Source organism: Purpureocillium lilacinum, assembly GCF_023168085.1.
Source record: "Purpureocillium lilacinum CBS 284.36 DNA, scaffold_8, whole genome shotgun sequence".
In the NCBI taxonomy this organism is placed as follows: Eukaryota; Fungi; Ascomycota; class Sordariomycetes; order Hypocreales; family Ophiocordycipitaceae; genus Purpureocillium; species Purpureocillium lilacinum.
In genome coordinates, this window is record NW_027072118.1 from 588,238 (window position 1) to 616,178 (window position 27,941).

The 27,941-nt window shown below is 58.5% G+C and overlaps 4 protein-coding genes across 4 annotated transcripts; 1 reads left to right on the plus strand and 3 right to left on the minus strand.

Annotated features, from left to right (window-relative positions):
• Window positions 1-1,653: 1,653 nt before the first annotated feature.
• Window positions 1,654-4,827, minus strand: PLICBS_010076 (uncharacterized protein; the record flags this gene model as incomplete). The annotated part of the gene is made up of 5 exons (XM_018327121.2): window positions 1,654-2,219; window positions 2,273-2,360; window positions 2,414-4,554; window positions 4,609-4,742; window positions 4,808-4,827. The coding sequence occupies 5 exons, from the start codon at window positions 4,825-4,827 to the stop codon at window positions 1,654-1,656; spliced, it is 2,949 nt and encodes a 982-aa protein (XP_018174152.2).
• A 1,272-nt stretch (window positions 4,828-6,099) lies between these two features.
• On the plus strand, window positions 6,100-7,533 carry PLICBS_010077 (erg10, acetyl-CoA C-acetyltransferase; the record flags this gene model as incomplete). The annotated part of the gene is made up of 4 exons (XM_018327120.2): window positions 6,100-6,164; window positions 6,274-6,323; window positions 6,382-6,454; window positions 6,531-7,533. The coding sequence occupies 4 exons, from the start codon at window positions 6,100-6,102 to the stop codon at window positions 7,531-7,533; spliced, it is 1,191 nt and encodes a 396-aa protein (XP_018174151.2).
• Window positions 7,534-8,301: 768 nt separating this feature from the next.
• PLICBS_010078 (transcriptional regulatory protein sin3) lies at window positions 8,302-13,417 on the minus strand (the record flags this gene model as incomplete). Its single annotated transcript, XM_018327119.1, has 5 exons — window positions 8,302-8,841; window positions 8,896-11,412; window positions 11,463-12,018; window positions 12,074-12,174; window positions 12,713-13,417. The coding sequence occupies 5 exons, from the start codon at window positions 13,415-13,417 to the stop codon at window positions 8,302-8,304; spliced, it is 4,419 nt and encodes a 1,472-aa protein (XP_018174150.1).
• Window positions 13,418-14,510: 1,093 nt separating this feature from the next.
• On the minus strand, window positions 14,511-18,961 carry PLICBS_010079 (uncharacterized protein; the record flags this gene model as incomplete). The annotated part of the gene is made up of 2 exons (XM_018327118.2): window positions 14,511-15,293; window positions 15,344-18,961. 2 exons carry the CDS (start codon window positions 18,959-18,961, stop codon window positions 14,511-14,513), a joined length of 4,401 nt encoding a protein of 1,466 aa, XP_018174149.1.
• Window positions 18,962-27,941: the final 8,980 nt, after the last annotated feature.

The window sequence follows — 27,941 nt, forward strand, 5'->3', positions numbered from 1 at the left end:
CGTACGAAGTACAGTATTAGTCTTGCTGCTGTTGTGCGGCCCTCGTATAGCTAGCTCATCCTCACGACCACATCATCCATCTGTCCATCCACTCTCGGCAGTGATTCGACAACAAGAGACGCAAAGCCTACACGTACTCGATGCGATTCGTGAGATACACGAGACGATGGCCTGGCTTCATTACTACGCCCACCCACGGCACGTATGGATACAACCATCCGAGGAGACACACACGCGAGAAAGCCAGCCGCTTCAGACGTCGTCCCCCCCTCCCCAGTTGTCGCACTGACTCGTGCTGCTGCCGGTCCTTGACAGACCCGAAACGAGCGCCGGTGCTCGGTGCCGTTGACTCCGGTCTTGTTCTTGTATCCCCCCTTGAAAGAGTTATAGCAGAATCGCAGAGGGAATTGTATGCTTTGAGTTCGAATAAGGATGTAGGTTAGTGCGTACGTCTCCGCGGTCGGCAGAGGGAGGGAAGGGGAGGACCGTAGGACGGAGGAGACTAACTAGCAGGAGTGTGTAGGCGTAAATCCGGTAGCCTTCGATCTGAAACGGGGCGAGGAGAGAGACATGCACAACTGCCGACGCGATGAGGCTAACAACTCGGACCGACGACATTTGCCTCCATCCTGTCTGGCTTCCTACCTACCAACTTGCCTGCCTGCTTGTCTCCCCCTCACGCGTGCGAGTGTACGGGGCGAGATGTACAAAGTACGTACAGCAATCTATCAACGCTCCGTAGAACCAGCCGATGCAGGGACTGCCGCAGCCCCGGCAAGCAGCAGCCCATGGTGCCACTGCCAGCGAGTCTCTCAAAAATTAAAAACCCCCAGTCACAGGGGTGGCCAGCTCGTGTGGGTAGCAGGCCATATAAATTACAATTATCCGGCCCGGCATGTGGGAGAAAACGGGGCCAGCAGACAGCCGGCAACTCGACGCGGCAAACCCATACCTGTGTGGCCTGCATCTGCGCGTGCGCGAGTGCGTGTTTCTCCTCCTCCTCCTCCTCCCATCCTTGCATCATCCATCCGCCTGCCCGGGCGGGTTCGCGGCCTGCAGAGCATCCATCATCATATTTAGCCTGTCGTCTCTACGTACGAGTATGTCCCGCCGACTCCCAATGGCTGGCTGCGCTGCGCAGCAGGGATACCGCTGCGAGGGCCGGGTCGTCGGATCACGCACGCACGAGGCGAATACGCACTTACCTGTATGTAGGTACGTAGCCCGATGGCGAGATCTGTCGGGCAACTCTAAAGTGCACTGAAATAGACCAACTGACAGGGGTGAAAGAAAAAAAAAAAGAAGAACACGAGGAGATGAAAAAGGAAGAAAGAAGGAAAATTCACGAGGGGGAAAAGGGTCCCGCTTCACGTGGTGGCGGCGGCAGTTGCTGATGCACATGCGGGATTCAGCTGAGACGTCGTCGGTGTCTCGCATTGATTCTTCTTTTGACTCCAGCTAGCCCACCCCCTTATCCCGTCCCAGCTCGGGGCAAATCGACCGTTGCGGTCCCCATTCCCGATATATGTACATAAACGACTATGCCATCCGTCATGCGAACCACCCACGCCGTGGCGCCATCATCTAAAAAAAAAAAAAAAAAAAAAGGAAAAAAGAGAATTCGTTTGCCATGCAGTCCAACATTCAGTCCCCTTACATGTTGTCCAGCGCGCCGCTCTCCATGAGGCTGCTGTAAAACTCGGGCTCCAGGAACGTCTTGACGCTGACGTCCTCGCTCAAGCCCTTGCGCCGCCTCGTCTTGAGCACAAAGTCTCTCGCCGTCGCCTGCGTCGACGCCTTCTGCAGCGGCCGGATCACCTGCTCCCGGTCTAGCGGGTCGCCAGGCACGATGCTCCAGCTGTCGAACACCAGGCTGACCATGGAGCCTCCCTGCGTCTTGATCCGCAGATCGGTTTCAAACCCGAAGCTATCAATCACCGGCAGCAGGCCGTTGACGCGGTAAAGGGGCGTGCCGGCCACAGGGCCGTCGGAGAGCACGTGGCCCCGCCGCCGGGAGAGCACGTTGTAGACTTCCGCGTTTGTATCCTCCGGGCAGGTGACGGACACCGCATAGACGGGTTCCATCAGCCGCGGGGCCGCCATGAGGAAGGACGAGTAGCAGGCACGTCTAGACGTCGGAATGACTTGACCACCGCCCCGGTAGATGGCCTCGTTGGCCAACACGACGTCCGTGACCTTGAACTTGGTGTTTCGAATGGCTAGAGGCCGTTAGCACGTGCGCCGAGGCAATCAGAGGTACTTGAATACTCACGTTCTTCACACAGGGGTCCTTCGCGGGTGGCCCAGCTGAATCCCTGCCGGATCGACTCTCGTACAGTTCCGAGCAGCTTCTTGTCGGTCTAGTGCGAGTTAGTTTCCTAGCTCATCCAAACGCGGACCAAAGTGTGCTTACCTCGGTCGGGAGCGTGTCATCTTGCAAGATGTTGGGGCCTTTGTCCTCGGGACCAAACGCCCAGATGCTGCGCGCCGCCAGCTTGTCCCAGCCGTGCGTCTCCTCAAAGAACTTGGCCGTCTTGCGGATAGGGTCGCGAATGTTGACTTTGCCCGTCTCAATGTCCGTCGAGATGCCCTTCTCCAACGGCTCCGCGACCATGGTGATTCTGTTTTTCTTGTTTGGCGTAATAGCATAGCACTTGAGTGCCGACGTCTCCACGACGGTCTCGCAGAACCGCGTGACGGGGTCTGATACCTTGATGTCCATGTCTGCGTACAGCCGTCGCAAGTCGTGCAGGACGCAGTCCATGTAAAGCTCGCCGGTACCCAGCACAATGTGTTCGCCGGACTCCTCCACTTTGGTGTTGATGAGAGGGTAGGACTTTTGGACTTTCCGGAGGCCGTCCAACATCTTGGGAAGTTCTGACGGGTTGATGGGTTCGACGGCAACCTTGAGGACGGATTCGGTGAAGTGAGTGACGGGACGGAAGATGTGGGCGTCTTCGTCGTCCTCTAGTCTCGGAGCCACAATCGTGGCGGACTTGACAATCGAGTTGTCGACGCCACTGAGAAGCACCAGGTTGCCCGACGGCACGCCATCTGTCGGGATGTTGTACCGCGCTTCGCCAATGAAAACCTCGCCCACCGACGCCATGGCCATGTCTTCCTCGTCGTCGAGCGAGTATCCCTCTCCCAGAACGCGCACGGGCATTCCGGGCCGCACCGTGCCACTCAGCACGCGACCAAACGAGTAGAAGCTCTTGGCATCGGATGAGCTGAACAGCTTCGTAACGTGTATAACCAGAGGCCCGTCTTGGTCACATTTGGCCATTGACGCCGCAATCTTGGAGTCGAGCGGGCCCGTGTAGTATCTCTCCAGGTATCGCTGGGCGCCTTCGACAGGCGACGGAATGTGCTGCACAATCATGTCGACGAAGCCGTTGGACGGGCCGAAGAACTGCTCGCATACCAGCTTGAGAATGACCTTGGCGTCAGCCTTGTACTGTGATGGCTTCAGCTGGATGCCCAGCTTCTCTAGCACGACCTTGAGCTGTGAAGGGCTGTCGCTGATGGAGTGCGTGAAGAGCTTGTAGATGGGCTCCAGGATAAAGTGGAGGAAGGACCTGGAAGCGCGGTCTTCCACGGGCTTCCGGGTGAAGTTGCGTTTCCTGGGGTTGAAGAAGACGTCTCCCCACAGCCGCTTCGCGAGGTCGTCCGCGTTCAGGCCACCGTATTGGGCAGCGTACATCTTAGCAAAGGACTGGATGGTGAAGCACCAGCCAAAGTCGGTGCATGCGAAGAGGACGTTGCCCTTTTCAGGGCTGATTCGCTTCGAAGTCGCCGTGGCGGGGGCTGTGTTTGTGATGATGGTGTTGACCTCTTCGACGACGTGCTTGATCTTGAAGTAGGCGTCTCTGGGTGGGAGCTTCAGTTCCAAGATGAGACGATCCATCTTGTTGATGATGAGCGTGATAGGGACATCCTCGAGGACGGCATGCTTTATGATCTGCTCTGTGTTGACCTGCACGCCCTCAACGACGTCAACGACCAAGCACACGCCGTCGGCCAGGCGGATCGAGGCGGCCACCTCGTCAACAAAGTTGACATGACCGGGCGTGTCGATGATGTTGACGAGATGTGATTTTCCCTTGGTGCTCTGCAAGACCAGGCTCATGGGAGCAGCCTTGATCGAGATGCCCCGCTCGCGCTCGAGCAGGTGCGTGTCGGTATATCGCAGGTTCTCGTCTCGCTTTCGCCCCGACCTCTTGTCTAGCCTATCCGCAATATCGTGCGTCTCCATGACCAGCATGTCCATAAATGCCGTCTTTCCGTGGTGCAGGTGCCCAGCCAGCACAATGTTTCGCGTTTGCTCGGGAAAGTTCATCAGATCGGTCATGAAGGTGCGGTCGTAGAAGACGGGTGGCAGGTCGGCCTCCTCGATGTTGAACTTTTTGACCTCGACGGGCGCAATGATGGGTTCGGTGAGGGGCTGCGCGTCCACTTCCTCGACACGAGTGTCGACGTCCTCGCCATACACCTGCTCGGCGGTCGGGTAGTACTGCTTGTCCTCGTGGAGGATGACGGCGTTTGAGGGACCATCTGTCGCGGGTCAGAGACCGGCCTTGAGGCCAAGCCGGGACGAGTAGAACCTACCATCAATCTCCATGAGCTCCTCCCCGACTCCGGCGGCCTGCTCGGGCTCCTCGTCATAGACATAGTCGCCAGCATCGACGCCCGCCTCGGAAGCCTCTTCGGACGCGGCCTCCTCGCCGATGAAGTTGCCGAACCTGTGATGACCCTGCGTTAGATTTCATACTTCCTTGCCATTAAGACGCGCGCGCGAGGTACTCACTCGTCGTAGAGATCATCCATTTTGCCGGTGACGGATGTTGCGCGCCGGGAGGTTGCTTGGCTGCCGCAATGGTAGTTCGCGACTATCGCACGTCGCCCGTCGCGCTGGAGCTCCAGTAACTTTTTCGCTGCGAGCAGTTCCAAGGCTGTGTCACGTGCGGGCCATCTGCAAGGCTGGGGGCACAACTGTGGCGCCTCGCAGATGGTTGGCTGGAGCTGTGGCGCCGGAGACCACTGGCGAGCTCGGAGGCTGGGGCGTCAATCCACCGAGGCGGGCGCGCTGAGCCAGGGAACCGTCCAGGGGTCGTCCGGGCGTCTGCCGACAGCGGCGGGCCAGCGCTGCCCCTCCCCCCACCGCCTTCGCTCCAGGCCGCCGTGGAAGATGGATTGCTGGGTGACGACAGCTCCAGCGATCCTGCGGTGGATGGCGGTGGCAGGACAGCGTCGCCGCCTTACCGTCGACCAGGATGGGAATGCTTTACCGCAACTTTGGCCCAACAAAACATGATGATAAATCAAAGTTTGTGCGCCGAGAGCAGTGCAAAGTACAGTTGGCTAAATCATGCTCTGCATGGCAGGATACAAGGAGACGGTGGAGGTTCATGGTGCTGGCTGGCTCGGCGACTCGAGGTAAATCCGCGAGGTCCACAGAGATTGATAACGGAGGGATCCAGAATATGGCGCAGAGACAGAGAAGGCCTCCTTGGCGGAGCTCGCAAGTCTCAGAGCGGCACTGATATCGTGCATGCTGGCCAGCAATATACGGGGCTTTACAACTCTCCGTTGGTCCAGATTCGAGCACTCTTTCAGCGCACAGTGGTTACATAACCACGTCCGTTCACTCCCTCACTTGTGACGATTCCCTAAGGCTACGTCCATCAAATGACCAAGAGCTTTCAATGCTCGATATGAGAGACGTGGTCGACGTGCTACCACACACCGACCCAATTCAGATGCACTGCTGGTGCTGTTACGGTTCACGGACGAAGTACGGAGTACAATACCAACAGCATCCAGCGCCCTATTGAAAGTCGCCAACCAACCGTCCCTCTGCGGCAGACCACTTAAAGCGCCAATGGCGCTAAACCCCCAACGGCCTCGCGCTAGCCGCACCACCCTGCGCGCGTTAGGCTCCGCCATCACTTTTTGAAGCTCCCGCCTGTCCCCACGCCCGCCTCGTCTTCTTTCCCCTGGATGCGAAAGCGCTGTCGTCCCTCTTCTTCCTCTCGAAAATACTCCATTATCCTTCAATCCCTCCATTGCTCAAGCGCTCACCTCATACATACGCACACCATGGCTGGCCTTCCTCCCGTCTACATCGTCTCCGCCGCGAGAACCCCCATCGGGTCGTTCCTTGGGTAGGCGAGCCCCTCTCTCTGCTTGCCAACTTCGCTGCCCCTCCATTCGGCGCACCGATCGCGGACCACCCTCAACAAAAAAGTAAAAAGGCTGACGGTTGCAATGCAGCTCCCTCTCCAGCTTGAGCGCGACTCAGCTGGGCTCTTCCGCCATCAAGGGTGCGTCGCGTACGAATCATGCGAATATATCGACAGACAGACTGACCCGTGTACAAAGGTGCCGTTGAGAGAGCCGGCATCAAGCCCGAGGACGTTGAGGAAGTCTTCTTTGGCAATGTCCTGTCCGCCAAGTATGTCGATACCTCCATGCCGCTCCTACCGCGCAAGCATCCCCCGCGGGTGCAACAGCTGCTGATATTTTCCAAGCCTTGGCCAGGGCCCGGCCCGCCAGGCTGCCATCGGCGCCGGCCTCCCCCAGTCCACCATCTGCACGACGGTGAACAAGGTGTGCGCCTCGTCTCTCAAGGCAATCATCCTCGGCGCGCAGAACATCATGCTCGGCACATCGTCCGTCGTCGTCGCCGCCGGCGCCGAGTCCATGTCCAACACGCCGCACTACCTGCCCAACCTCCGTACCGGCGCCAAGTACGGCGACCAGACGCTCGTCGACGGCGTCCTCAAGGACGGCCTGACCGATGCCTACAAGAAGGAGCACATGGGCCTCCAGGGCGAGCTGTGCGCCGACGACCACGACCTCTCGCGCGAGGCCCAGGACGAGTACGCCATCAACTCGTACAAGAAGGCCCAGGCCGCCACCGAGGCCGGCCTCTTCAAGGAGATTGTCCCCGTCGAGGTCAGCGGCGGCCGCGGCAAGCCCCCCGTCAAGGTCGACCGCGACGACGAGGTCAAGAACCTCAACGTCGACAAGCTGAAGGCCATACGCCCGGCCTTCAAGTCCGACGGCTCCATCACGGCCCCCAACGCCGCCCCCATCAACGACGGCGCCGCCGCCGTCGTCCTCATGTCCGAGGCCAAGGTCAAGGAGCTCGGCGTCAAGCCCATCGCCAAGATCCTCGGCTGGGGCGACGCCGAGCGTGAGCCCGAGCGCTTCACCATCGCTCCGTCCCTGGCCGTCCCCAAGGCCATCAAGCACGCCGGCCTCACCGAAAAGGACATCGACTTTTACGAGATCAACGAGGCCTTCTCCGTCGTCGCCCTCGCCAACATCAAGCTGCTGGGCCTCGACGCCGACAAGGTCAACGTCTACGGCGGCTCCGTCGCCATCGGCCACCCCCTGGGCTGCTCCGGCGCCCGCATCGTCACCACCCTGACCTCGGTCCTCAAGGAGAAGGGCGCCAAGATTGGCTGCGCCGGCATTTGCAACGGCGGCGGCGGCGCCTCCGCGCTGGTCATCGAGAACCTGCAATGACTCGGCCACGGTCACCACGCGCAGGCTGCGAGGCTGTAACGACTACATGAGCCATGTCGGACAGAGACATGTTTTGGAGGATATTTGCCGCCCTTTCTGAGCCAAAGGTGATGTCGCAGCACGGCTTATGTACAGCATATAGACACTTAATTAAGTAACTTTTGGTCTCAGCTCGGCTGCACTCCTCGTATGTCCCGAGAGTTGGTCCTGGGGACAAGATGACCTGGCTGCTCTCGAGCCAGGGCTCATGGACACAAACAGGCAACGATCCCTTCGCCAGAACCACACATAAGTGAAAAAGTCTTATCATTGCTGCTCCTAGACGTACACGCAAAATGAACATAAAGAGCAGTGCCGTGGCCTCATGCACCACCCTCGCACCTGGTATAGAACCCACGCCGCCGCCGCCGCCGCCGCCGCCGCTTCAACTCTCCTCCACATGGTCAACCGTAGTCGCAACAATGAGAGGTGAGCCCCCATTCGTTTTCTGTGCCTAGCCTATAAACACGCAAAACGCGGAAATGCGCAGTGACAAAAAAAAGGGAGTATAGAGTCCGAGACTGCAAAACATGAGCTGCCGTCCGCGCGCCCCAAACAAGACGTCCCCTCGTAGCAAGCAAAAGCAACAGAGCCCCAACTGCAACCCGTGCGCGCAAGGCAACAGTATCTCGCAAAACGCAAGAAGAAGAAAAACACCAGATATCCACGGCTCCAAGCATGGTTCATCCTAATGCACCTTGTCAATGTCCCTTGTCCGCGCCGCCCTATTTAAACCGTCTCGCCGCCGGCACCCGTGCTAGGCGGCACGATGCCCTCGTTCTTCCACTTGTCAAAAATGGCGTTGTACTCGCGCACCCTGTCCTGGATTCTGCCCCTAGCCCACGGCGGGTTGTGCACGAACTTTTCCATCAACTTGTCCGCGCGGGTGTTGCTAACCGCTTTGTCGACCATGTCATGGCGCTCGCGCTTCTCGGGCGACTTGGGCGACTGGTCATAGACAAAGTACTCGGACGTGCCGGGCGCCCAGACCATCTTGGAGCTCTTGAGGCAGATGCTCGTGGTCAGGTTCTCGCTGTAGGCAACCGGCTTGGGGATATGGTCCTCGTCCGACTCGTTGTCGCCCGAAGGCATGTTGCGCGTGAGCACCACCTTTTGCAGCTTAGAACGCGGGATGCCCTCGGTCGGCTCGACGCGGATAAACGACGAGATGTAGTACTGCCAGCGCTCGCGCATCTGCAGCTCATCCATATAGAATGTGGTCTCGTTGCGCTGCAGCCAGCGGACAGTGGCCTCGGCCTTGGACGGGAACTGCATGATTGTTAGAAATGTTTTCTCGCCAAGCATTGTAGAGGGAAATCGTACCCAGCAGATGACGAAAATGTCGCCATCCTTGACGCACTTCTCGGCAAACTTGCGCGCGCTTATCTCCGTCTGGTAGCTCGTCTCCTCCTTCTCCCGGTTCGCAAAGTACTGCTGGATCAGATCCGGCGTCTTCTCCTTGGCGTCGGTGCTGCTACACGTGAGCGCGAGGCGGCACAGGGTCTTGAGCTGATCCTGGATGGTGTACAGCTTCCAGCCGTTGCGGAGGTAGTAGTGGCGCAGCACCTCTTGGTAACGTGTCTCCTCCACGTCGCCCGTGATGTAGTCCTCAATGAGCTCGAGAGTTTTGCCCCAAAACTTGTCAGGCTCGTCCTGGTTGCCAAAGTAGTCCATCACGGCATCGGAGAAGCCGAGATCGCGCGCTGGCTTGGGTTTGCTCAGGCGGTCGATTTCGCGGGCCACAGCATCCTTGCAGTTCTTGAGCTCAGCGAGTCTGCCGTAGACGGTCTGCAAGATGCTGAAGAAGACAAAGATGGTCTGGTTGGCGAAGAAGTTGTACCAGGGGCGGGGGAAGAAGCCGTCGGCCTTGAGCTCGCCGTCGGCATTGATGAGGGCATCATCGCCGCCAACCACCACGGGCTTGGGCACGGTCGGCATCCATCGCTCGTTGGACACCTCGGTCGCCGCGTTCTCATCGGGCGCGTCGGGCATCTCCTCATCGTTGCCGGAGCCGACATCGGGGGTCGTCTCTTTGCTGCCAGACGCTGCGCTGTCCTCTTTCTGGCTGCGAGGCTTGCTGCCATTGCGACCAGGGTCGAGGACGCCGCGAAGGAGATCTCCCTTTCTGCCGGTGCGCTTGCTGCGACCGTTGGTGAGCTCGGCGGGTGTAGCATCCTCCGCCTCCTCCTCGGCAGAGTCGGGTGGGAGCTTGGGGATCCGCTCCTGCACGAGGTCCTCATTGAGGTCAAAGAAGCCGCTGACGAAGGACTCGAAAAAGTCTAGCAGTCGCTCCTTCTCCTGGGCGCTGTGTTGTCCGCTGTGCATGGGATAGAGCATCATCAGACGAAGCAGGTCGAGGACGAGGTCCTTGTCGTTAAAGTCCCAGACCAGTTGATGTCGGGGTGCCTTGCCTTGGAGAGCGCGCTCGCGGCGCTGCTCCTCATGCTTGGTCTTGATGACGTCGACCAGGTGCTTCGCGGTGAGGTTGCGCTTGTCGTTGCTCTTAACCAGAATGCCCATGTGGTCGAGGCTCTTGAGGTACATGTGCTCCGTCTGGGCGTGCCACACCTTTTCCCACTCTCGCTGCGAAAAGCGCCATTCTTCGTCCTTTTGCTTCATGCGGGCGAGGAGGACCGGCACCACGTCGAACGGGTGCGTGAACATGTCGTTGACGACCTCCATGCCCTTTTCGCCGTATATCTTCTTGCAGATGCGCTTGAAGATGGAGGTGCTCTGGCCGGCGAGCGCCGTTTGCAGATGAAAGTTCTCGCGCTCGTGCGTGTTCATGGCCAGCATCTGCTGAGCAATGGGCTCGAGCAGCTGGATACACTTGAGGTTGATCTCAATGTTGAAGTCGTAATCGTGGCGTTCCTCTTCGATGCGGTGCAGGCCCTCTTCGAACTGGTTCTTGCGATGAGCCACGAAGCCAGAGTCCTCGCTGGCCCACGTCGGGTGCGACGCCCACTGATCATTCAGAACAGAGTTGCAGAGCTCGTCCCTACCGCTGCACGGCTTGAGGCGCTCCCTCTTGGGCAGGAGTCTGTAGCTGGGGCCGTAGCCGCGGCAGTTGCTGAGGGAGAGTTTCTCCGTAGGCGGCTCGGGGCGGTTGTCGACCATCACGTCGCCCGAGTCAACGCCGACAAACGTCTTCCAGAACTGCATGAGGTCCGGGTTGGCCGAGATGAACAGCGCTCCCTTGTGGAAAAGCGTGTTCTTGTCGATGATATTTTGGCTGAAGAGGTTGCACAGCTTCAGGAACTCGTTCATCGAAGATCGGTTGCTAAGGTACTTCTTGACGCGTTCGAAGAAGGCGATCTCTTCTTGGTTGGAGTGGCCAGACGACCGAGGCGGATAAGGCTCAGGCATGACTGGGGTCAAGGTCGGTTCGATGGCAGAAGCATCGGCGACGGCACGGGCGTGGCTCAGCTTGGGTCGCTTGTTGCCGTTGACAGCGGCTTGAGGAAGTCGACTGTTGGCCTCGGCCAGCAGCGCGTCAGCTGCCTGGCTCTGTTTGTCTGCACGCGGGCGCTTCTTGTCCTTGCTGGCGCTTGGGGGCGGCGCAAAGCTGCCGAGAGGAGGCATCTTCTGTCCGTCTCTAGCGCCAGGCTGAGGTGTATGGCTGGGGCCGGCGGGCGTGCCTTCGTCGGTGCGCGCTCCTCCCTTGGCCTGGCCGGCAGACTCTGGCAGAAACTGCTTAAAGTCTTCCAAGAGGTCGGGTGCCGAGTTGAACAGCGTCGTAACTTGAGCGTAGACGTCCTGAATGGGCTTCTGCTCGCGTTGGTAGGTCTGCAGGATCTCCAGAAATTGTTTGTATATCTCTGGCTTGTCCTGAAAGCGGTTCTACGCGCGTCAGTGATACGATTGCATTTGATGATTCAGATGACGCTCACCTTGATTTTGTTGACGTAGCTGATGGCGTGGTTAAACTCAACTGGGCCTCTGCGTTCCATGCCTGCCTGGCCAGCTGGACCGTTGGCGCCAGGTGTGCCGCCAGCTGGCACTGGTGTTTGAGGGCCGCGGGCGTTTGGTCCGCTGGCTGGGCCCGCGCCGAGCGCCTGCGCCGCGTTTCTCTGTGCGGTGGAGCTGTCAAACGGTCCGCTCTGCGCGGCCGCCTGCACGAAGAGGCTGCCACCATTCTGTGCTGGAGTGCTGAAGTTGGCCTCGGGGCTCTCGATGCTGTGCTGGGTCCGCTGCCACTGGCTTCCGCGCTCCGGGAAGAGAGGCTGGCCCGTACCCAGGCCCTGGCCATCGCCCTGGCCACCTCGTCCGGCAATAGACTGCACGGTTGTTCCCATGGGAGTGGTGACACGGATCGTGTTTGGATCATTGCCAGCTCCGCACTCGATTCTGTAGCCCGGCGGGAGAAACGTGTTGAAACCTTGAATCAGGTTCGGGTGGCCGGCAAAGAGTTCGGAAACTCTGTTGATGACGCCAGGGGTGTCGATTCTGCGGACGCGTCAGTCAGGTCCTGTCACGCACCAACATGCCCATGAATACTCACGCCTGGCTCTTGAAGTCTTTCATGATGTCGAGAAACCGGTTGTAGACGTCCGGCTGGTCATGAAACTGCACCTTGACCTGGTCGAGGTACGTCAAGGCATCCTGCGGGAGAACGAGGTCAGCATCTCTTCCGAATATGTGTTCCTGATACCACTTTGGAATGCCGTGACGAGGGATCTTGGGGCCAAAGTCGGCTGAACGGACATGCAAGCGTTTAACGGCATATGAATAGTCTCGGGCGAGCTCATCGCTGCGCTCCGCGATTTCTCGCGGCGCCCGCGACTGGCGCGAGCGGCCCTTCATGGCTCTCCTTGACGGGTTTCTCTCGAGAATTCGAAGGAAATGCCAAAGGAAGCAGCCCGATGGCCAGAGGAATGAATCGCAGAAATGCTGTTTGAAGAAAGGGAGAAGGATGCAGAGATGATAGACGAGAAGCAGCAGGGGTGTGCACGATGATGGTTCAAGTTGAAGGTGAGGTGAAGGGTGCAGAACGAGCAAAGGTGAACAGTGCAAGGCGTTCAGAAGCAAACGGGCCGCGCTGGGTGGTGTGCCTGCTGCCGCCAGCTGCCTGCACACCGCACACCCTGTTCAGGCTTTCTGCCCACCCGACAAAAAACAATAGCGAACGTCGCACACTTACGTTCAAAATTGGCTGCTGCCCCTGCGTAATGCCACCGGGGATCTGATGGCCACCGGGCGTCACACCGCCGACCGGACCGCCGCCCTGCTTGCCACCGCGGTCCTGCTGCTGCTGAGCCTGTTGTTGCTGGGCCTGCTGAGCCTGCTGCTGCGGCAGGGGGCCGCCAAAGGCACCGCCCGAGCCGGTCGGCGCCGGTTGAGACGCATTCGGCGGCGCCTGCGAGTGCTGCTGCATTGGGTTATACATCTGATGCTGCGGCTGCGGCTGCGGCTGCATCTGTCGGCCGTGCTCGCCCGGCTGCTGCTGCTGCTGCTGCTGCTGCTGCAGCGGCCCGCCAAAGGCGCCCATGGGGCCACCCGGCGGCGCGCCTAGATGTTGTCCCGGTGGTGCACCCGCGCTGCCGCTGCCGCCGTTGTGGTTCGCAAGGAGGCCCCCGGGACTGTGTATGGCGCCGGGTATCCGCGATGCCACGGGCTGGTGGATGGGGATGGACCCGGCGCTGCTCTGGTGAGGCGGCGCCGTCTGGTAGCCGCGGTCGCCAGCTTCTCGGTCTCGTTCTCTCTCGCGCTCGCGTTCTCGCTCGCGTTCCCGTTCCTGGTCGCGTCGCATCTCTTCGTGCTGGATCGCGCGGTGTCGCTCCTCCATCTCTCGGTCGCGGTCGTACGGCGCGCCGCCGCCTCGCCCGTGGAGGCCCTGGCTGTTCATCGTGGTATCTGCAGCACAAACGTCGTCAGCGCAATTCAATGCAATCCCCGGTGTCGCAGCGAGTATCCAGACAATGCCGTCACGCGGGGCAGTCGAGCCCGCGTGTCGCGGCGGCAGGGCGAGGCAGGGTTGCCCGCTCCCCTTGAGCCCGCTACCGGTCGGCTCAAGCTCCACGTCGCGATGGAGGAAAAAAGGACAGCGGCTGGCGGCGTGTACTCACAGCTTTAGGCTGGCCTAGGCCCCTAGGCATCTACATGAGAGCAAATGCCCCAAAGGCAACGGCGTTCGAGGAAAGGCCGCACAAGGGTGGGCGCTGTCGAGGGCAGGAGGTGCAAACTTGAGGAAGCTCTCCTGGCGGCGCCGCGGGTGACGAGGGATCTGACAAGACGCCCCAGCCCAGCGCACAGCAACCTGGTCCGGCCGCGGGAGATGCCGCGTCACGTGTTGATAAGACCACGATAATGGGATGTGGAGCGACGTTACCCGAGAGCTGGGGGCACGGCCAATGAGAGCCCGTGCCTTTTGAGCCGAGCCCAGCCTTGCTCGCTCCGCAAAATCATGTCGTCACTCGCCCGATGTTCATCCGGTGTAAGGCGCCCGAGGCGACATTCACAGGTATTATGAGGGTGCATGGCAGCAAACAAACATCGGCATGATCATGATCCGTACGGCAACATCGCTGGATTATACTGTGATTTTTCGTCCGCTACCGTCCGGTAGTCTACACGATGCTCCTATTCGACAACATCCTCCCGCTAGCAGCTCTCCCAAATCACACAGCACTCAAGGTATTCTGTCTTGCGAACCGCAACGCCAAACGCAATGCCAAAATTGTCCCTGTAAAGCACCCAACCCTGCCGTCCTGTCCTTCTCGAAGCCAGACCCTAAGTCCCCCTTCTCATCTTTCCATCCTTCCGGGAAAGCTTTGCCTTCATAGCTCCCAAGGTCTCCCGTGCCCTTTTGCGTTCGACCGGGCGTCACTATAATCAGCGGCGAATGAAGACCCCAAATCGGGACGTCCGTCGCTTGGCTCTGACGTCGGGAGTATCGCAGCCTCTTCAAGCCCCGCAATCCCATCTCCCCCTTTCGCCTTCTAAGACTCCGGCCGTGGGTTTGGCTGGGCCTGGGGCACAGATGGCTTCCGAATGATTTTGATTTTCGGCTTAGCGCTGACAGGTGTGGCTGTGGGCGGGCTTCCCGCCTTCGAAGACGAAGCCGAGCTGACGTTTGTGTTGAGCGAGACCTTCGGAGTAGACTGGCTCGATGGCGGTGACATTGCCGAGCCGCTGCCGTTAGGCAAAGGACGTCTGACGCCGTCACCACCCGAAGGAAGGGGTTTCCGGGCTGGCTTGGCCGTGATGCTGTCCTTAGAGCCCGCCGGAGAAGGTTCCTTGGGCGCCTTGGTCGGTAGTGCCGTCCTACCGTTAGGCGACGCGCTCGGTTGTTGGCCCAAGAGAACTGCAAGCCGGCTGGGATCCCCCGTCTTAAGGGTGACCATACGCCTCTTCTTCCATGGCTTCTCGCCGTCAAAGCTCGATGGCTGCGACTCGGTCTTGGGGCGCTTCGGCGCAGGGGAGCCGCTGTCTTCCTTTTCGACACGGGCTCGCTTGGCTGAAGGAATGCTTGGGGTTTCCCCAGGTCCGGTGGCGGCGGCGCCCACTCCGTTAGTCCCCAGCGTGCCAGGGGTCGCCTCGGTGATCTGAGGGAGCGTGACGGAGGGACGTCGCGGCGTGGCGGCCTTTGTGTGGATCTTAATCGACGACGTTCTGGCCAGCGGCGCTGGTTTCTTAACTTCCGGTGCCGGGGACGGTGCTGGTGGCGGCGTAATGGAGCCCTTTGGCTTGGTCCTGTAGTACGACTTGAAGTGGACGAGCAACTTTGTCCGGTTAGCATCAGTCTCAAGCTAGGCGGGGCAGGGATGCATACCCGATCAGAAAGCTTCTGCACTGGTCGCTCGACCTTCCAAGCCTTGGGCAAATTCAACGTCAGGATCCAGCTCCGCGCCTCCTCGAACATCATCGCCGCCAGGTCGAGCAGGCTCTCCACCTCGTCGCGACCCAGAGCAGGATGGTCCAATGCCTTACGCATGGCCGTGCTAAAATGCCTGTCGTCCTTGGCGTACGTCTCCTCCATTTCCTTACGGAGCGCCTTGAGCGCCGCGTCAATGTTTTCGCGGCGTGCAAACATTTGCTTTCGCGCCTCAACCTCCTCGGCGCTGTCCTGAATGAGCAAGAGGGGATCAGCGTCATCGGCAGCAGGTTCGTCCTTAACGACCCTGGAATGTTCTCCGAACGCAATCGCCGCAAGGCCGCGTGCCATAGACTGGATGAGCTGCTTTCTGACGTACGGCGAGCGGTCCGTCGTCAGACAGTAGAGGAAGAAGGTGAAGAAGGTATGGTCCATCAGGGCCCCGAGATCTACCAAGGCGTCAAAGGCCTTGATGCGAATCAGGTCCAGCGTCCCGTCCAGAAGATACTGCGCAAAGTCGGGGTAGCGTTTCGGAATCACTTCTGCCTTCATCAGGCGCTGCTTCGCGTCCAGGCCGGCGATGGTCCAGACGTTCTGGTATGAGTTGGTCCACTCGTCGCGTCGCAGGACTCGCTCAATCTGCTCCAAAGCTTCCTCCAGGAACTGGCGTTCCTCTTCGCTCGGTGCCTTGTTTTGCCGTGTGATCCAGTCGTCCTGCTGCGACGGGATAAGCGACGTGGCCAGAGCCTCCACAAGCATCGCGATGTAAAAGTGGTCAGAGAATGGATTTCCCTCGTTATTGTTGAAGCGCAATTGGTCGAGAATGAACCGCCTCGCGTCCAGCGGGCACCGGTAAGTATGGTCCCTCACCTGGGCGATGGCCTTGATGATGGCGCAGCGCACGTTGTACTGCTTCTTGTCTGAAAAGTCGTTTGGGTACGGCTGATTCGTCTGCTCGTAGCAAAACATCTCACGAAATGCCCTCATGAGCTGACGCAGGCCAAGCATGGGGATGTCCTTGATGTTGGCCTGCCTCGGCAGAGCCTCGGCAGCCATCGTCCGGATGCCGTGGAAGTAGCGCCGATCGACAAGCGTGCGCACGAGGAAGCCAGAGGCGATGGGGTGCAGCGGGCCTCGCGCCAGGTACAGAATCGCGTCCTGTTGCGCTACCACGTCCCGGTCCTGCTGCAATTGCGACACATACATGTACGGCTCGAGTGTGTGCTTCATGCTGCATGCCCACTCAAAGTCGGCGTCGATACGGATCCATTCGTAGGACTCCTGGTCCATCTTGCGCTCGGTCTCGGGATCCCAATCTATGAGTTCCCAATCCCGTTGGTCGTCCGCACTTTGGAGCACGTCACCCAGGCAGTAGAGCAGCGCGTCGTCGGCGTTCTCGGCAGCGTCCGCGTTGGCACCTGTGTTCTTCTCCTTGAGCCGCCGCGTTCGCTTCAGTCGCTTGTACTTTGTGTTGTAAGGGATCTCAAACTTGGTTGTGCGAGAGCCGTCTTCGCGGATCTCGACCATGTGGTCGTACGGGGTGCCGTCCGCCTCATGGATGCGAATGGTCATGGGCCCCGTGAACAGCGGTTGCATTTCTCCGTTCTTGATGCCGTTCCTGGTCTCCTTGATGATGCGCAGGAAATCGTCCTTGTCGAGCTGCGGCTGCTTCGCAACCTGATACTGGATCTGGCTCAAGGTGAGCTCTACGCAGAGGCGCTTCTTGTTGAACTTGGCTTTGACGTCGAAGCGAGGGCACCCTGCCGCGTAGACCCATTGGTTCCAAAACGTTTCCAGGCTGTACTTGGATCCTTTCTGGCACGTGAACCGGAACTTTTCCGTGTCGAGGATCGTCGACTTGTCGCTGCTCTCGATCTGAGCCTTGGTGAGAAACTTTTGCAAGGTTCGCGTCAAGCCAAATCCGCTCGACGCTTTGAGCATCCGCTTGTCGAGTATAAAGAAGACGACCGTCGCCTTCATTGCCATAAACTCCATCTCCGCATCGCTCAGGTGCAATACGGGGCCGAGATCCCACAGCGACGGGCGGCCGACGTCGACCTCTATCAGCTTGTCCGACAGAGTTTTCATGCGGAACCTGTGCTCGTTGTTGCCGCATATCTTCTTCATGAAGAGCTCCGTCATATAGTGCGCGACTCCGAGGACGAGCCACAGGTCGTTGCGCGTATTTGGAATCATGTTGATGCCGATCCACTGGTACGTGAGTGTGAAGACTATGGCCCTCGTCACATCCACTTCGGTGTCCATGATATCGTCTGGGAAGAGCAGCCGGTTGCTGACAAACGCCAGGGAGTGCAGGGCCACCGTGTCCGAGACCATGTCGTCTAAGAAACAGATCTTGAAGTTCTCAAATGGGTATTTCGCGAAGGTGTAGGTGAAGAAATCGGCAGCATTCGTCAAGGGCGCAGCGGTGTGTCGCACCCAGTCGCCGCGGCCCGGGAGGCAGTACGCATGGACCTTGAGCGCGCTCATACCCAACTTGACTTCGTCTTCCTCCTTGCGGAACTCTGAAGACAAGTCGATATGCTCAAAGGGCCCGATGGCAAAGCCGAGCTTTTGCACCGACACCTTCTTCTCGGGCTCGAAGACCATGATCTTCTTGCGGTCGTCCTTTGGATCCACGGCCTCCTCCATAAGGAAGCCAGAGCACACCGCCGTCATCTCTCGTAGCTTGTCCTCCTCGGCCAGCTTGAGATCCTCGCCACCGGCATGCGCCTTGTCGTGCGTGCCATTCACGCCCGTGTCCTTTTGCGTGACCAGCGCCTGCTGGAGGGCGTCGCCGAGCGTTTTCGGGAACTTGAGCGATATCCGCCAGTCGCAGCGCGCGCCGTGATCGTCGACGCAAGGGAAAATGCACGAGGCCGTGCCGGGTTGGAGCGAGTGCCTCGTGTACATGTGCGTGAATCGGCTGTCGAGGTGGTCCACGCCGACAAAGTGCAGCCCGTCGCGGGGATCCTTGTTGTAGAAGGGCACGCGGATCTTGAATTGCTTGTGCATCCTCTCCGCGCCGTCTAGGTTCGACATGGACTTGCGGATGATGAGTCTCGGCCGCTCCTGCTCGCCCTTGCCCTTGAGTGATACTTTGAGCGACCCGTACACCAGCGTGCAGCCCACGAGCTCTCTAGTCTCGGCGGCAACGTCTGACTTGCGGGTGTGAAAGATGTCGCGGGCGCGCATGCGGCGCAGGTCGTGGTGCTCGGCCCTCCAGTTCCAGCCCTTGGGGTGCGAGAGCTTCTTGTACGGGTCGACATACTCGGTCGCGGCCTTGCGCGGTTGGCCCTCGACGGCCTCGCCTTGCGACTCGCGGATCTCGGTGACTGTGACGTTTTCCGTGTCGACCTCGCAATGCGCGGCGTCGATGATTACGTCCTCCACCTTTTCGCTAAATGTGACGACGTAAATGTCCGTCGTGCCGTCGATGCGGCGGTCGCGAAAGTTGACGTCTAGATTCACCTCCTGCTTGACGATGAAGTATTCGCAGACGGGGCTGTCGCCGATGGGGGGCAGGCCGTCGTCGGCATCGAGCAGCGGGTGCCGCTCGCCGTTGGCGTCGCCCATGGTGCTGCTGGTTTGCCCGTGGACGAGCTTTGCCGCGGTGACTCGTAGAGGCGGCCTCCAATCGCCGCGCTGTGCGTAGAGGCCGGCGGCTCAAACAGCGTAGCGCTCCGACGAGCTCGCTCCCAAGGGGCCTTGCATCGATGTCCACCCCGTCTGGCCCGCGCGGGCGCTCTTCGACTCGGTTCGAGGCTTCAGGCAGTCGCGCTCATGGCAGAGCAGGAACTCGGCTCGGTGGCTGGGAGGATCGCGCCGAATGGTTCGCACTCGCGCGCAAGGGTCGGTAGGGATGACTTAACAATGCCAGCGCTCCGGCGACGGCAGGCAGTTCGGGGCGGGGGCGCGCTGAGGGTTGGATTCGGCGCAGATGGGTGGTTGGAAAGTGAGGTTGCGTTCATGAGGCGGCCACGCGTGGAGTGGAAGCTCTGGGTGCACGGACCACCTAGCGCAGTGCGGCTTGGGGCCGCCGCATCGATGGGGCCCATGGATCTGAGATCGCGGCGACAGCAGCCACCGCCGCCTCACTAACAAACAGCAACCTCCCATCCTAGCACCGACACGGTGCACTGCACATTATCTGCGCCAAACACAAAACCGCGCGTGCGGCGAATTGAAGCTCACTGTTCCCGGCAGCGAATCGCTTGGAAGCCGCTCGACATGACTCGAGCCAGCTTGCGCGTCCTCAGCCAGTGGTAATCCTACTTGGTACAAAATGTCCGGTCCAGAGTCCCGCCTGACTCTGTGGAAGATGCGGATTTGGCTCCGGTGGGGTCGCGCGAGCTGACTGAGCAATGCATGGATGCCTGGGGCGAGCCGCCCGGAAAAGTCGCGCGACCGTCGCGCGACCGAAACGATGCATCCAGTAACCAACATCCGCATTTCAGCTGCCAGGAAACAGGGAATTCACCAGCATGTCGTCGATGGCAGTCGCGTCCGGAGGAGGGGGGCAGGCATTCAAAGGCGGTCCCCCTCTCCCCAGCGACTGGCAGCGTCCTTTGATTCCTTCGCCATCTGCATTTGACTGTGGCCCAAGCCATGCCGACGATGTCCGCCAAACGCCAACGCCCTGAGCAAATCGCGAGTCGAGCCAAAGGTAACGGGTATGAGAGCGGCAAACACGAGGAGCGCGACAGACAGATAGGCGTTAAGAAGTACTCGCCGAAGATACTTGCCGAGCAAGACGCGGTCCTGCATATCTATGCCGTGTGGGTAGCACCCTCTCTGGTCGGGTTGTATCTCCTCTAATCGATCCTCCAGATGGAATTGGAACAGAAGCGGCCCCCGAGAAAGTTTCGACGAGTGCAGGGAGCGTGTTCTCTGCGCCGGTTCAAATGCGCACGACATCGTCGAGTTGAAGGACTTCTGGAGGTTCTACAAGGATCAGTCGACTGGCAATCTTGGCAAACATGCCAGTGTTGTTTCCCTCCTGGCTCGCGCGAAACAATTCAACGCCGGCTATAAACGTGTCACGGGAGCGGGGATCGAAAATGAGATTATCGCGGAGATCAACCATGTATGTGTGCCCGCTTTGACAGCGTACAGAGCTGACCAACAATGCGAAGTGGCTGAAGCGAGTGCTGCCCCACGAAGAGGGAAGCGGCGTCAAGAATATAACCAAGCCCAAGTACAACTACAAACCGGCAGACCTGGACCGAAACCTGAAGGCTCTTTGGCAGTGCAAGGGCGTTGGGTTTGTCCATCCGAGAACTTTGTTTCAGTTTCATTTGCTTCTCCTTCTCTATTGTCATAGTGGAGCTCGCAAAAGTGCGCTTCTCGAGCCCGGCGTAAAGTACAAGGTATGTGATGGTGTATCCACAGAAGCTGCTGTTTATCGAGAACTTCCAGGCAAGTGCTGAACAGCCCGGCCAGTCCGGCGACGCCGATGACCAGACCAGCGGTTTCCTGAAGTTGACGTCTCGAAGCAGCCGATGTTCTTGCCGAGTATTTCGGACGCCAGAAAACTATACCAGAGTGCTATGAGCTTGCTAAAGAGGTTCAAAAGAAGTCATCTTGGTTCAGGAGAAGACCAAATGCCTTGTCAAGCAGTCGTGCCCGTTTCATGCTTCTCTCCGGGAACAGAATGCACACCAATTACGGTATTAGCAACTCATGCAAAAGACATCACCGCCAGACCCTCTCCCGACTTCGGCATCCTTGGGGTCGTGATGGAGAAACTGAAGCTTTCACCAGGTGGGCGGCCCACTCGGAAGTGTACGCCATTTGGGGACGACACGACATCTTGACTATCGAGCACCACGGAGGCAGAGCGGTGCATGCTTTACGAGTAGCACGACCTTTCTTTACGGATGACATTAAAATATCTGCGGGAAAGGCTTTTGCTGCTCTGTTCTTCATCCGTGCTTCAACGCCACGCCTCATCGACAAACAACAGCTTCCGCTTGGACTCGAGCTTGAGGTGGCGTGTCGCCTCCCTACCGGGGAACACTTGCATGCGATAATGCATACTCTATTAGACCGTGAAGTTCAATTATACTGGAGCCTCCCGAGTGGGGTCGCTCGCATACGCATGTGTGATCGGCAGTCTTGGGTCAAGGCAGCAAAATTGGACAAGCCCTTGACGTGGGGCTTGCGGATCGAGGCGCAATCCTGCAACACGCAAATCCAGGTGCACATGGACAACATATATGCTCCTGAGCAAACAGAAGAAGTTGGGAACTCACCACGTACGTTGCAAGACCTGATAGCGGAGACGTACGACCCTTACAAGGATGGCGACGGCGTGCCACGCTTGGAGCCGCACACCCCAAGCGAAGTAGAGGCAGTGCCTGCATCCGAGAATGTCTCTAGCAGTCCCAAGAGGAGAACCCTAGATGTGGTAGAAGTGTCGAGGCCGTTCGAACATTCTCCTGGGGAGCAGCTGTCAGCTCAGGAAGAGCAATCAGTCATTACCGAGTTTGAGCTGGACACCAACATTGCGTCATCGTCAGCGTGCACGCAGTTCACCGGCATTGACAGTGAGCTAGAAGAGCTTGGAACAGAGCTAAAAGGCATTCTAAATGGATGGAAATAAATACAACGGCATGCAATACCATGAACGTTCCCGGCAGAGATGCCCTGCATCTCATAGTTGAGCCTTGCTCTTCCCCTTCAGTGTTGCCGAAGGAGATCACCGTCCCCTTGAGATCTAGTCACGATTCGGCGTCTTTTGCTGTCTCGCTTCCTGGTCCCCGTGCCACGCTCACTCTCATCCGATGCCTTCCTCCTCCTCGAGCCTGCATCTGCTGCTCCAGACAGCCATGCTTGTCTACTTGAAGGCATCTTACCGATCATCGCCGCCTCTGGTACTCGTCCACGGAAGGTCGGCTCAGACGCGCCCGACAGTGTATGAACTCCACACGGACCCGCTGGGAGGTGGAGAGAGCTGGCTGAGCCCGAGTTGGAGCTACTCTGCATAGACTTGAGAGCATGTGGCTCAGGTGAATGCTGCAATGAGGGTATTGGCCGGTCGCCAACTCTTCGTGGAACGTGGTGCGCCGACATTCCTGTTTGCTCATCATAGGTAGAAGTGGCCATTGAACCATTGTCAGAGATGGTCTGATCCGGTTCTCCTGACGGCCCGTCGAGCACAGAGGCAAGCATCTCCGCCATGATGCGGTCGCTGTCACTAGAGTCGCACGTGCTCGGGGGTGTAGCGAGACCGCTCATAGAAAAAGACGCCGATGGTCCCCTTTGACGATCCGCCACAGTCTCGAAGTTGTCAGGACCGAGCATGTGCAAGTGCGGGACATTCAGCATCTGGATTGCTTGGTGCATCTCTGGCCAGTCTTGGGCTGCATGAGACACGTAGCCCTGTGCAAGGCCCTCATCTGAGACGACGAAGACGGCCACCTTAGGACGCTGCAAACGGAACAAGGCGTTGCCCTTCTTGAAAAGGCCGGTGCTTCGCGTTTCCAGTGCTCGTCTAGACATTTTGTCGAATGAGTTCTGAGGTGCGTTTTGTGGGATCCGGTTCCGGTGCGGTGCTTTGCTCTGTCGGTTTGCCTCTACCGGGCCTGGGATCAGAGCTTCTTATATCTCGGCAATGTGAGTCGCACGCGACCAACTCCCAGCTATTCATAGACTGCCGCGCTTAACACTCCTATGGAAGGATCTTGGTCAATCCCAATGAGGCGACCGCCCAGTCCCCCATTGGTTCTCACGACGCTGCTATGTTTAGCAAGCGCTCTATGCGCGGCTGCGAAGCGCCCTAGGATACCGTAAACAAGGTTGACATTACCGCAAACTGCACTCCCATTACGAAGAGCGATATCCCTTAATTTGCAAGTCGTTACACAGCCACACAGAAACAATGCCATGCAGGTCGTCTTCCGGCCGCTGACTGACCGCCCTTGCCGTACATTGTTGCGCCTCTCCATTCTTCTGCTCCGGCTCCGAACACACAACTGTCAAGGCCCGTCATGGACGCAACGAAGGCTTATGTAATTACTTGGGCATGCATTTGTGCCACTATCTTGATCTACAAGTGGCCAGAGCGTCTGCTAAAGCCGCTCCTACACGAGAGGACCTGGGTCTGCCGTGCAGCTCGCGGCGTTCTTAGGCTACCTTCCCGCACGTTGTACATCTGGAGCCATCAGCGAATTACACTTTGCCACTACATGATTCTAAGCTGCTACGTCCTTGGAAATGGGCTGTTATTTGTGCGCCCAGAGTGGGACGATGGCTTCCGTGTTATCAGGGTGAGTCCGGAGGAGACAGGAAGACGGGCTGCAGTGCTAGCCAGCCTCAATTTGGCCCCTGTTGTGCTGGGCGGGAGAACGTGTCTCCTACTCGACTCTTTCAACATATCTCTCCAACACTACTACTTTGCGCATCATTGGCTTGCCCGGCTGGCGATCGTGGAGATGACAGTACACGCCGCTCTTCACGTACAGACCGATATAGTGTGGACAGCGCAGGCAGTCTGCGGCCTCACCGTACAACGCCCTCTATTGAGAAAGTTAGAGACATACTAACAGAGGCAACAGGTGATGATCTTACTCCTTCTGCTGGCTGCATCCTCGGTCGTGTGGATCAGGCGGCTCCACGGGGTGTTGTTCTACTACGTCCACATCACACTTGCGTTGTGCGCGTTGCTACTGCTTCTATTCCACGTCTGGCTTGCTCGGCCGGCCGGGCGATCGCTCGAAGCAAAAGTACCCATATCTGTTGCTGCGGCAATCTGGACTTTGGCCGTGCTCTACCGCCGTGTGAGGGTGCGCCGAGCTCGCGCAAGCGTCACCGTTATCCAAAGCCCTTCCGAGATTTCTTCCCCCTGGCAGACTGAATGCCCTGCAATTTTAGATGTTAGTCTATTTAAAACGGTGTCTATTCATCCTGGAGCCTACTTCTACTTGTTTTTCGAGCGGTCCGGCTGGAGGCAGTATCGTGGCGAGCCGATGATGGCATACGGATGGGAAGCCGCCAGTGATACCACAACATGGCGATGGAACAGCAAGCAGATAAAGAAGCTCCAATTCCTCGTTCAGAATCGGGAGCATTTGTCAGCTGTCCTGTCGAGACGAGACGTCGCAGTGACGCTAGATGGTCCCTACGGCCGGGACCCCTTGCTGCACAAATTTGACACGGTCGTCTTGGTAGCAGACGGGATTGGGATACTTGCGATCTTGCCCCTGGTGATCCATCTGGCTGAGCGGAGCTGGTATGATCAGTCCGTGAAAATGGGGACGAGCGGCCGTGACACACCTGAGCACGAGTTGTTGGCGAGTATGTATCGAGATCGAACACGGCAGGTCAACGTCATATGGGTTATGAGAGAAGCACGGGAGTTTAACTGGATCACAGAGAGACTGGACGACTTGGCTAAGCTTGACTCCAACAAGGTATGTGGGACCATGCGCAGGGAGTTGTCTTGCTTGACGACCTGACGACTCGTAGTCGCTCGTGCACATCCGCATTGTCACGCCCGATGACGGTTCCTCCAGCGAACAAACGCTCACAAGCCGAATACCCGAGGGTTTCGCAAAGCACTGGACGGTCCGTTGCTCCCACAGAACAATAGAGGACACCCTACGTAAGTACATGGGCCATTACCTCGACACGTCACCAGGGGACTGTGCTGCAGTCGGTAAGCAGCCCCGTTCCGGCCCCGCGTGCAGCGACTAACACGGCTAGCTTGCGGCACTGCCAAGTTTCGAGACGCCGTTAGCTGTGTTCTTCGGCGGCACCCACGACCCACCGCGTTCATGGAACTCGAGTATCAGCCTCGACCTCCCGTTCCAGGTGACAGTGGCACGAAAACCGCTAGAGACCTGCAGACACAAGGCTTGGGGGCACGCGCTCTGTTTTCTCGGGCCAACAAGGAGACAGTTGGCACGGTGCACCGGCGTGAATTCGTCGTTCATGGAGCTACCCAGCGTCCTGTGTACGAAACTTCGCTGGACAGTGGGCCATACGGCCCAGCAGTCTGGCGTGCGCCCCCTCATCGTACGGCCGACGTCCATGACGGATGGAGAGAGCAGAGTATGAGGGCTGATGTACACCCCGGGGTCCGATGGGTGACTACACGCGATATCTGTGAAGAATTTGAGATGCAGGATGTACTGTGAGGCAGATGAACCAATTGCCCGTGATCATTGGCTGGTACGATCTTTATTTACGTGTTGACCAGCATTTCATGTCAGAAGACTCACGCAATAAATGATTCAACGGCTGGGCCGGATGACGCATCATTCTGCCTCCTAACAGAGCTACCACTACATGTCCTCATCAAGCGAACAGCATAAAGCTCAGTTTAAACTCGAGCACTGTGAAAAATATTGACAAGATTGTCTGCTCTGAGCCAGCTCAAAGATTGACTTTGGTCTCCGTTACTGACAGTCAAAGAAGCCAGGCTCCGGCGTCCAACCTTGAACTGAAGCCCTGTCCATGTTCATTCGAAGACTGTTGATTGGTCTAACAACGAGCTCAATGAAGAGCAGCATCCTTCTGAGACTTTCCGGGGATGGTATTCTCATGTTGAAGCTACCCCCCAAGCATGTCTGTATGTAGAGCGCGATGTGCTTGAGCGAGGCATCAACTTGATGGACGAATGAGATCAAGCGGAGGAAGCTTGGGAGGTCTCCATTGCCCAGCGCTTGATCATGGCATAGGGTACGAAAATGAAGCGCATTTACACTGTCCGGATTCATTATGAAGGGCTTCAAATCGCGGCTGTGTTCATTGACCAGAGTCCCAGTACCCTCGGTAAGCTGCACCCTGACCACGGTCTCGAGGTCTTTCGTGAAAGCATCAAACAGGAGCTCGTCCGGCTGCATGCGGAGATGGTCGATATGGCTATTCGTCGCATTTACTCGCTGCAATACCTCCTGTTCCGGAGTCATTTCGCCAGTTCTCGCGTCAGGCGGTAGGCCCCCATCCCGTACATGGTCCCCGGGGAGATCGGGAAGTGTCACCCCGCCGTGAGCCATCTGGGTGTCTCCCGGCCCTCCAGTGTAGAAGCCGTGCCATGCCGGATCGCCGAGTTCAATGGAAGGAATCACTAGGTCATCTGGACCACCCATAGCGGGTTGAGGTGCGTTTGTCAGAATATTGGCGTATACAGGGTCTGTGGTGACAGCGGGGTGACCGTCTTCCAGCAGGATATACCCGCCGCTCGAGCTACTCCATGAAATATCGCTCTCAGGCGTCGGGTACGCTTCAGCATTTGCTGCGGTGTCATCCATGGCGTATCGCTGTGGTATTGTCTTGGTGGTTCAAGGAATACTGGCCGAGGCTGATGTGTGGCGAGTCGGCCATGCCAATAGTCGCAATTTATCGGCATGGCAAGGGAAATTGTATTCCGGAAACGGTCCATCCAATTCAGCTTCCCCCTTCCGGGGCCTGTGTTGCCGTTGACACGCCCCACAATCTCTCAAGTCGGCTTCCCTGAAGCTGTCTTCCGTATTTGGTTGGGGTGACCCCCGCTACGTATTTAAAGACCCCGCGGCCGATCTGTCTAAACACAACGCACCCCATTCTGTCTCACAGGCCATCATGTCGCAGTCGAACGTGACGAAGGATGAGCTGCAACGCCATGCGCGGCAGCTCCAGCGATACCACCGTTCCAAAACGATAGGCGAGAAGCAGAAAGCGGAGGTCACCCGCGAGGACTTGGAGCTCGCCCGGCGTATTGACCCAGACTACCAGAGAAAGACAGCCCAAAGTGAAGTTGAGTATCTGGCAAGATTCAGCAAGCCTACCGACTTCAAAACCTTTCTTGAGAGGTTTCGGAAGAATGGCAAAGAACATCTAGGGCCTGAGGCCTCTGCGGCTTCAGCATCGGCTATGACAGACAAGCCGAGTGCTGCATCAGGTCCCTCAGCAACGCCACCTGCCAAAAGCAGAGGGATTTTTGGCAAGGTGACGGATTACTTGGCTGGGGTTGAACAAAAAGACGAGGAAGCAAAAGCTCCTCGTGCGGAAAGCGCGGCGACAAGCGGGAGCAGCCTGGAGCCTGAGTCAAAGGGCAAGGGCAAGGCCCCCCTGGCGGCGGCGGCGAGTGCTACGAGTACTCCCACACCAGGAGCGCGATCAGCACCCGCACCTATAAGCACGCCTGCCAAAACAGGCGGCAACAGCCCACCCTCGGCCACTGCGGTAGGAAAGAATGCTGGAAGCGATAAGAACCCAAGTGATGGAGGGAGCGATTCTAAGACGCCCAAGCGTGAACCATCTGGAGAGCCTGGGAGCGCTGGGAATCCCATTCCCGTCCCGTCTCAGTCACCAGAACCACGCGGAGGGCCACACAACCCCATTAGCTTGCCACCGACCGCATCGCCGGAACCACGCGGGCCTCGGGGGGCGGGTCGTTCGGGCCGTCCCGAGATAAAAGACGAGGACCAGAGCGACCATGAGCGCGAGGATGGCGCCGATGACTCTGGGCGGCGAAGCGACTCCGACGGTCCAGACGGCGGCGACCCGGGCGGCTTGGGCGGGGCTGGCTCAGGCACTGGCTCAGGCGCTGGTGCGGCCGCTGGCGCTGGTG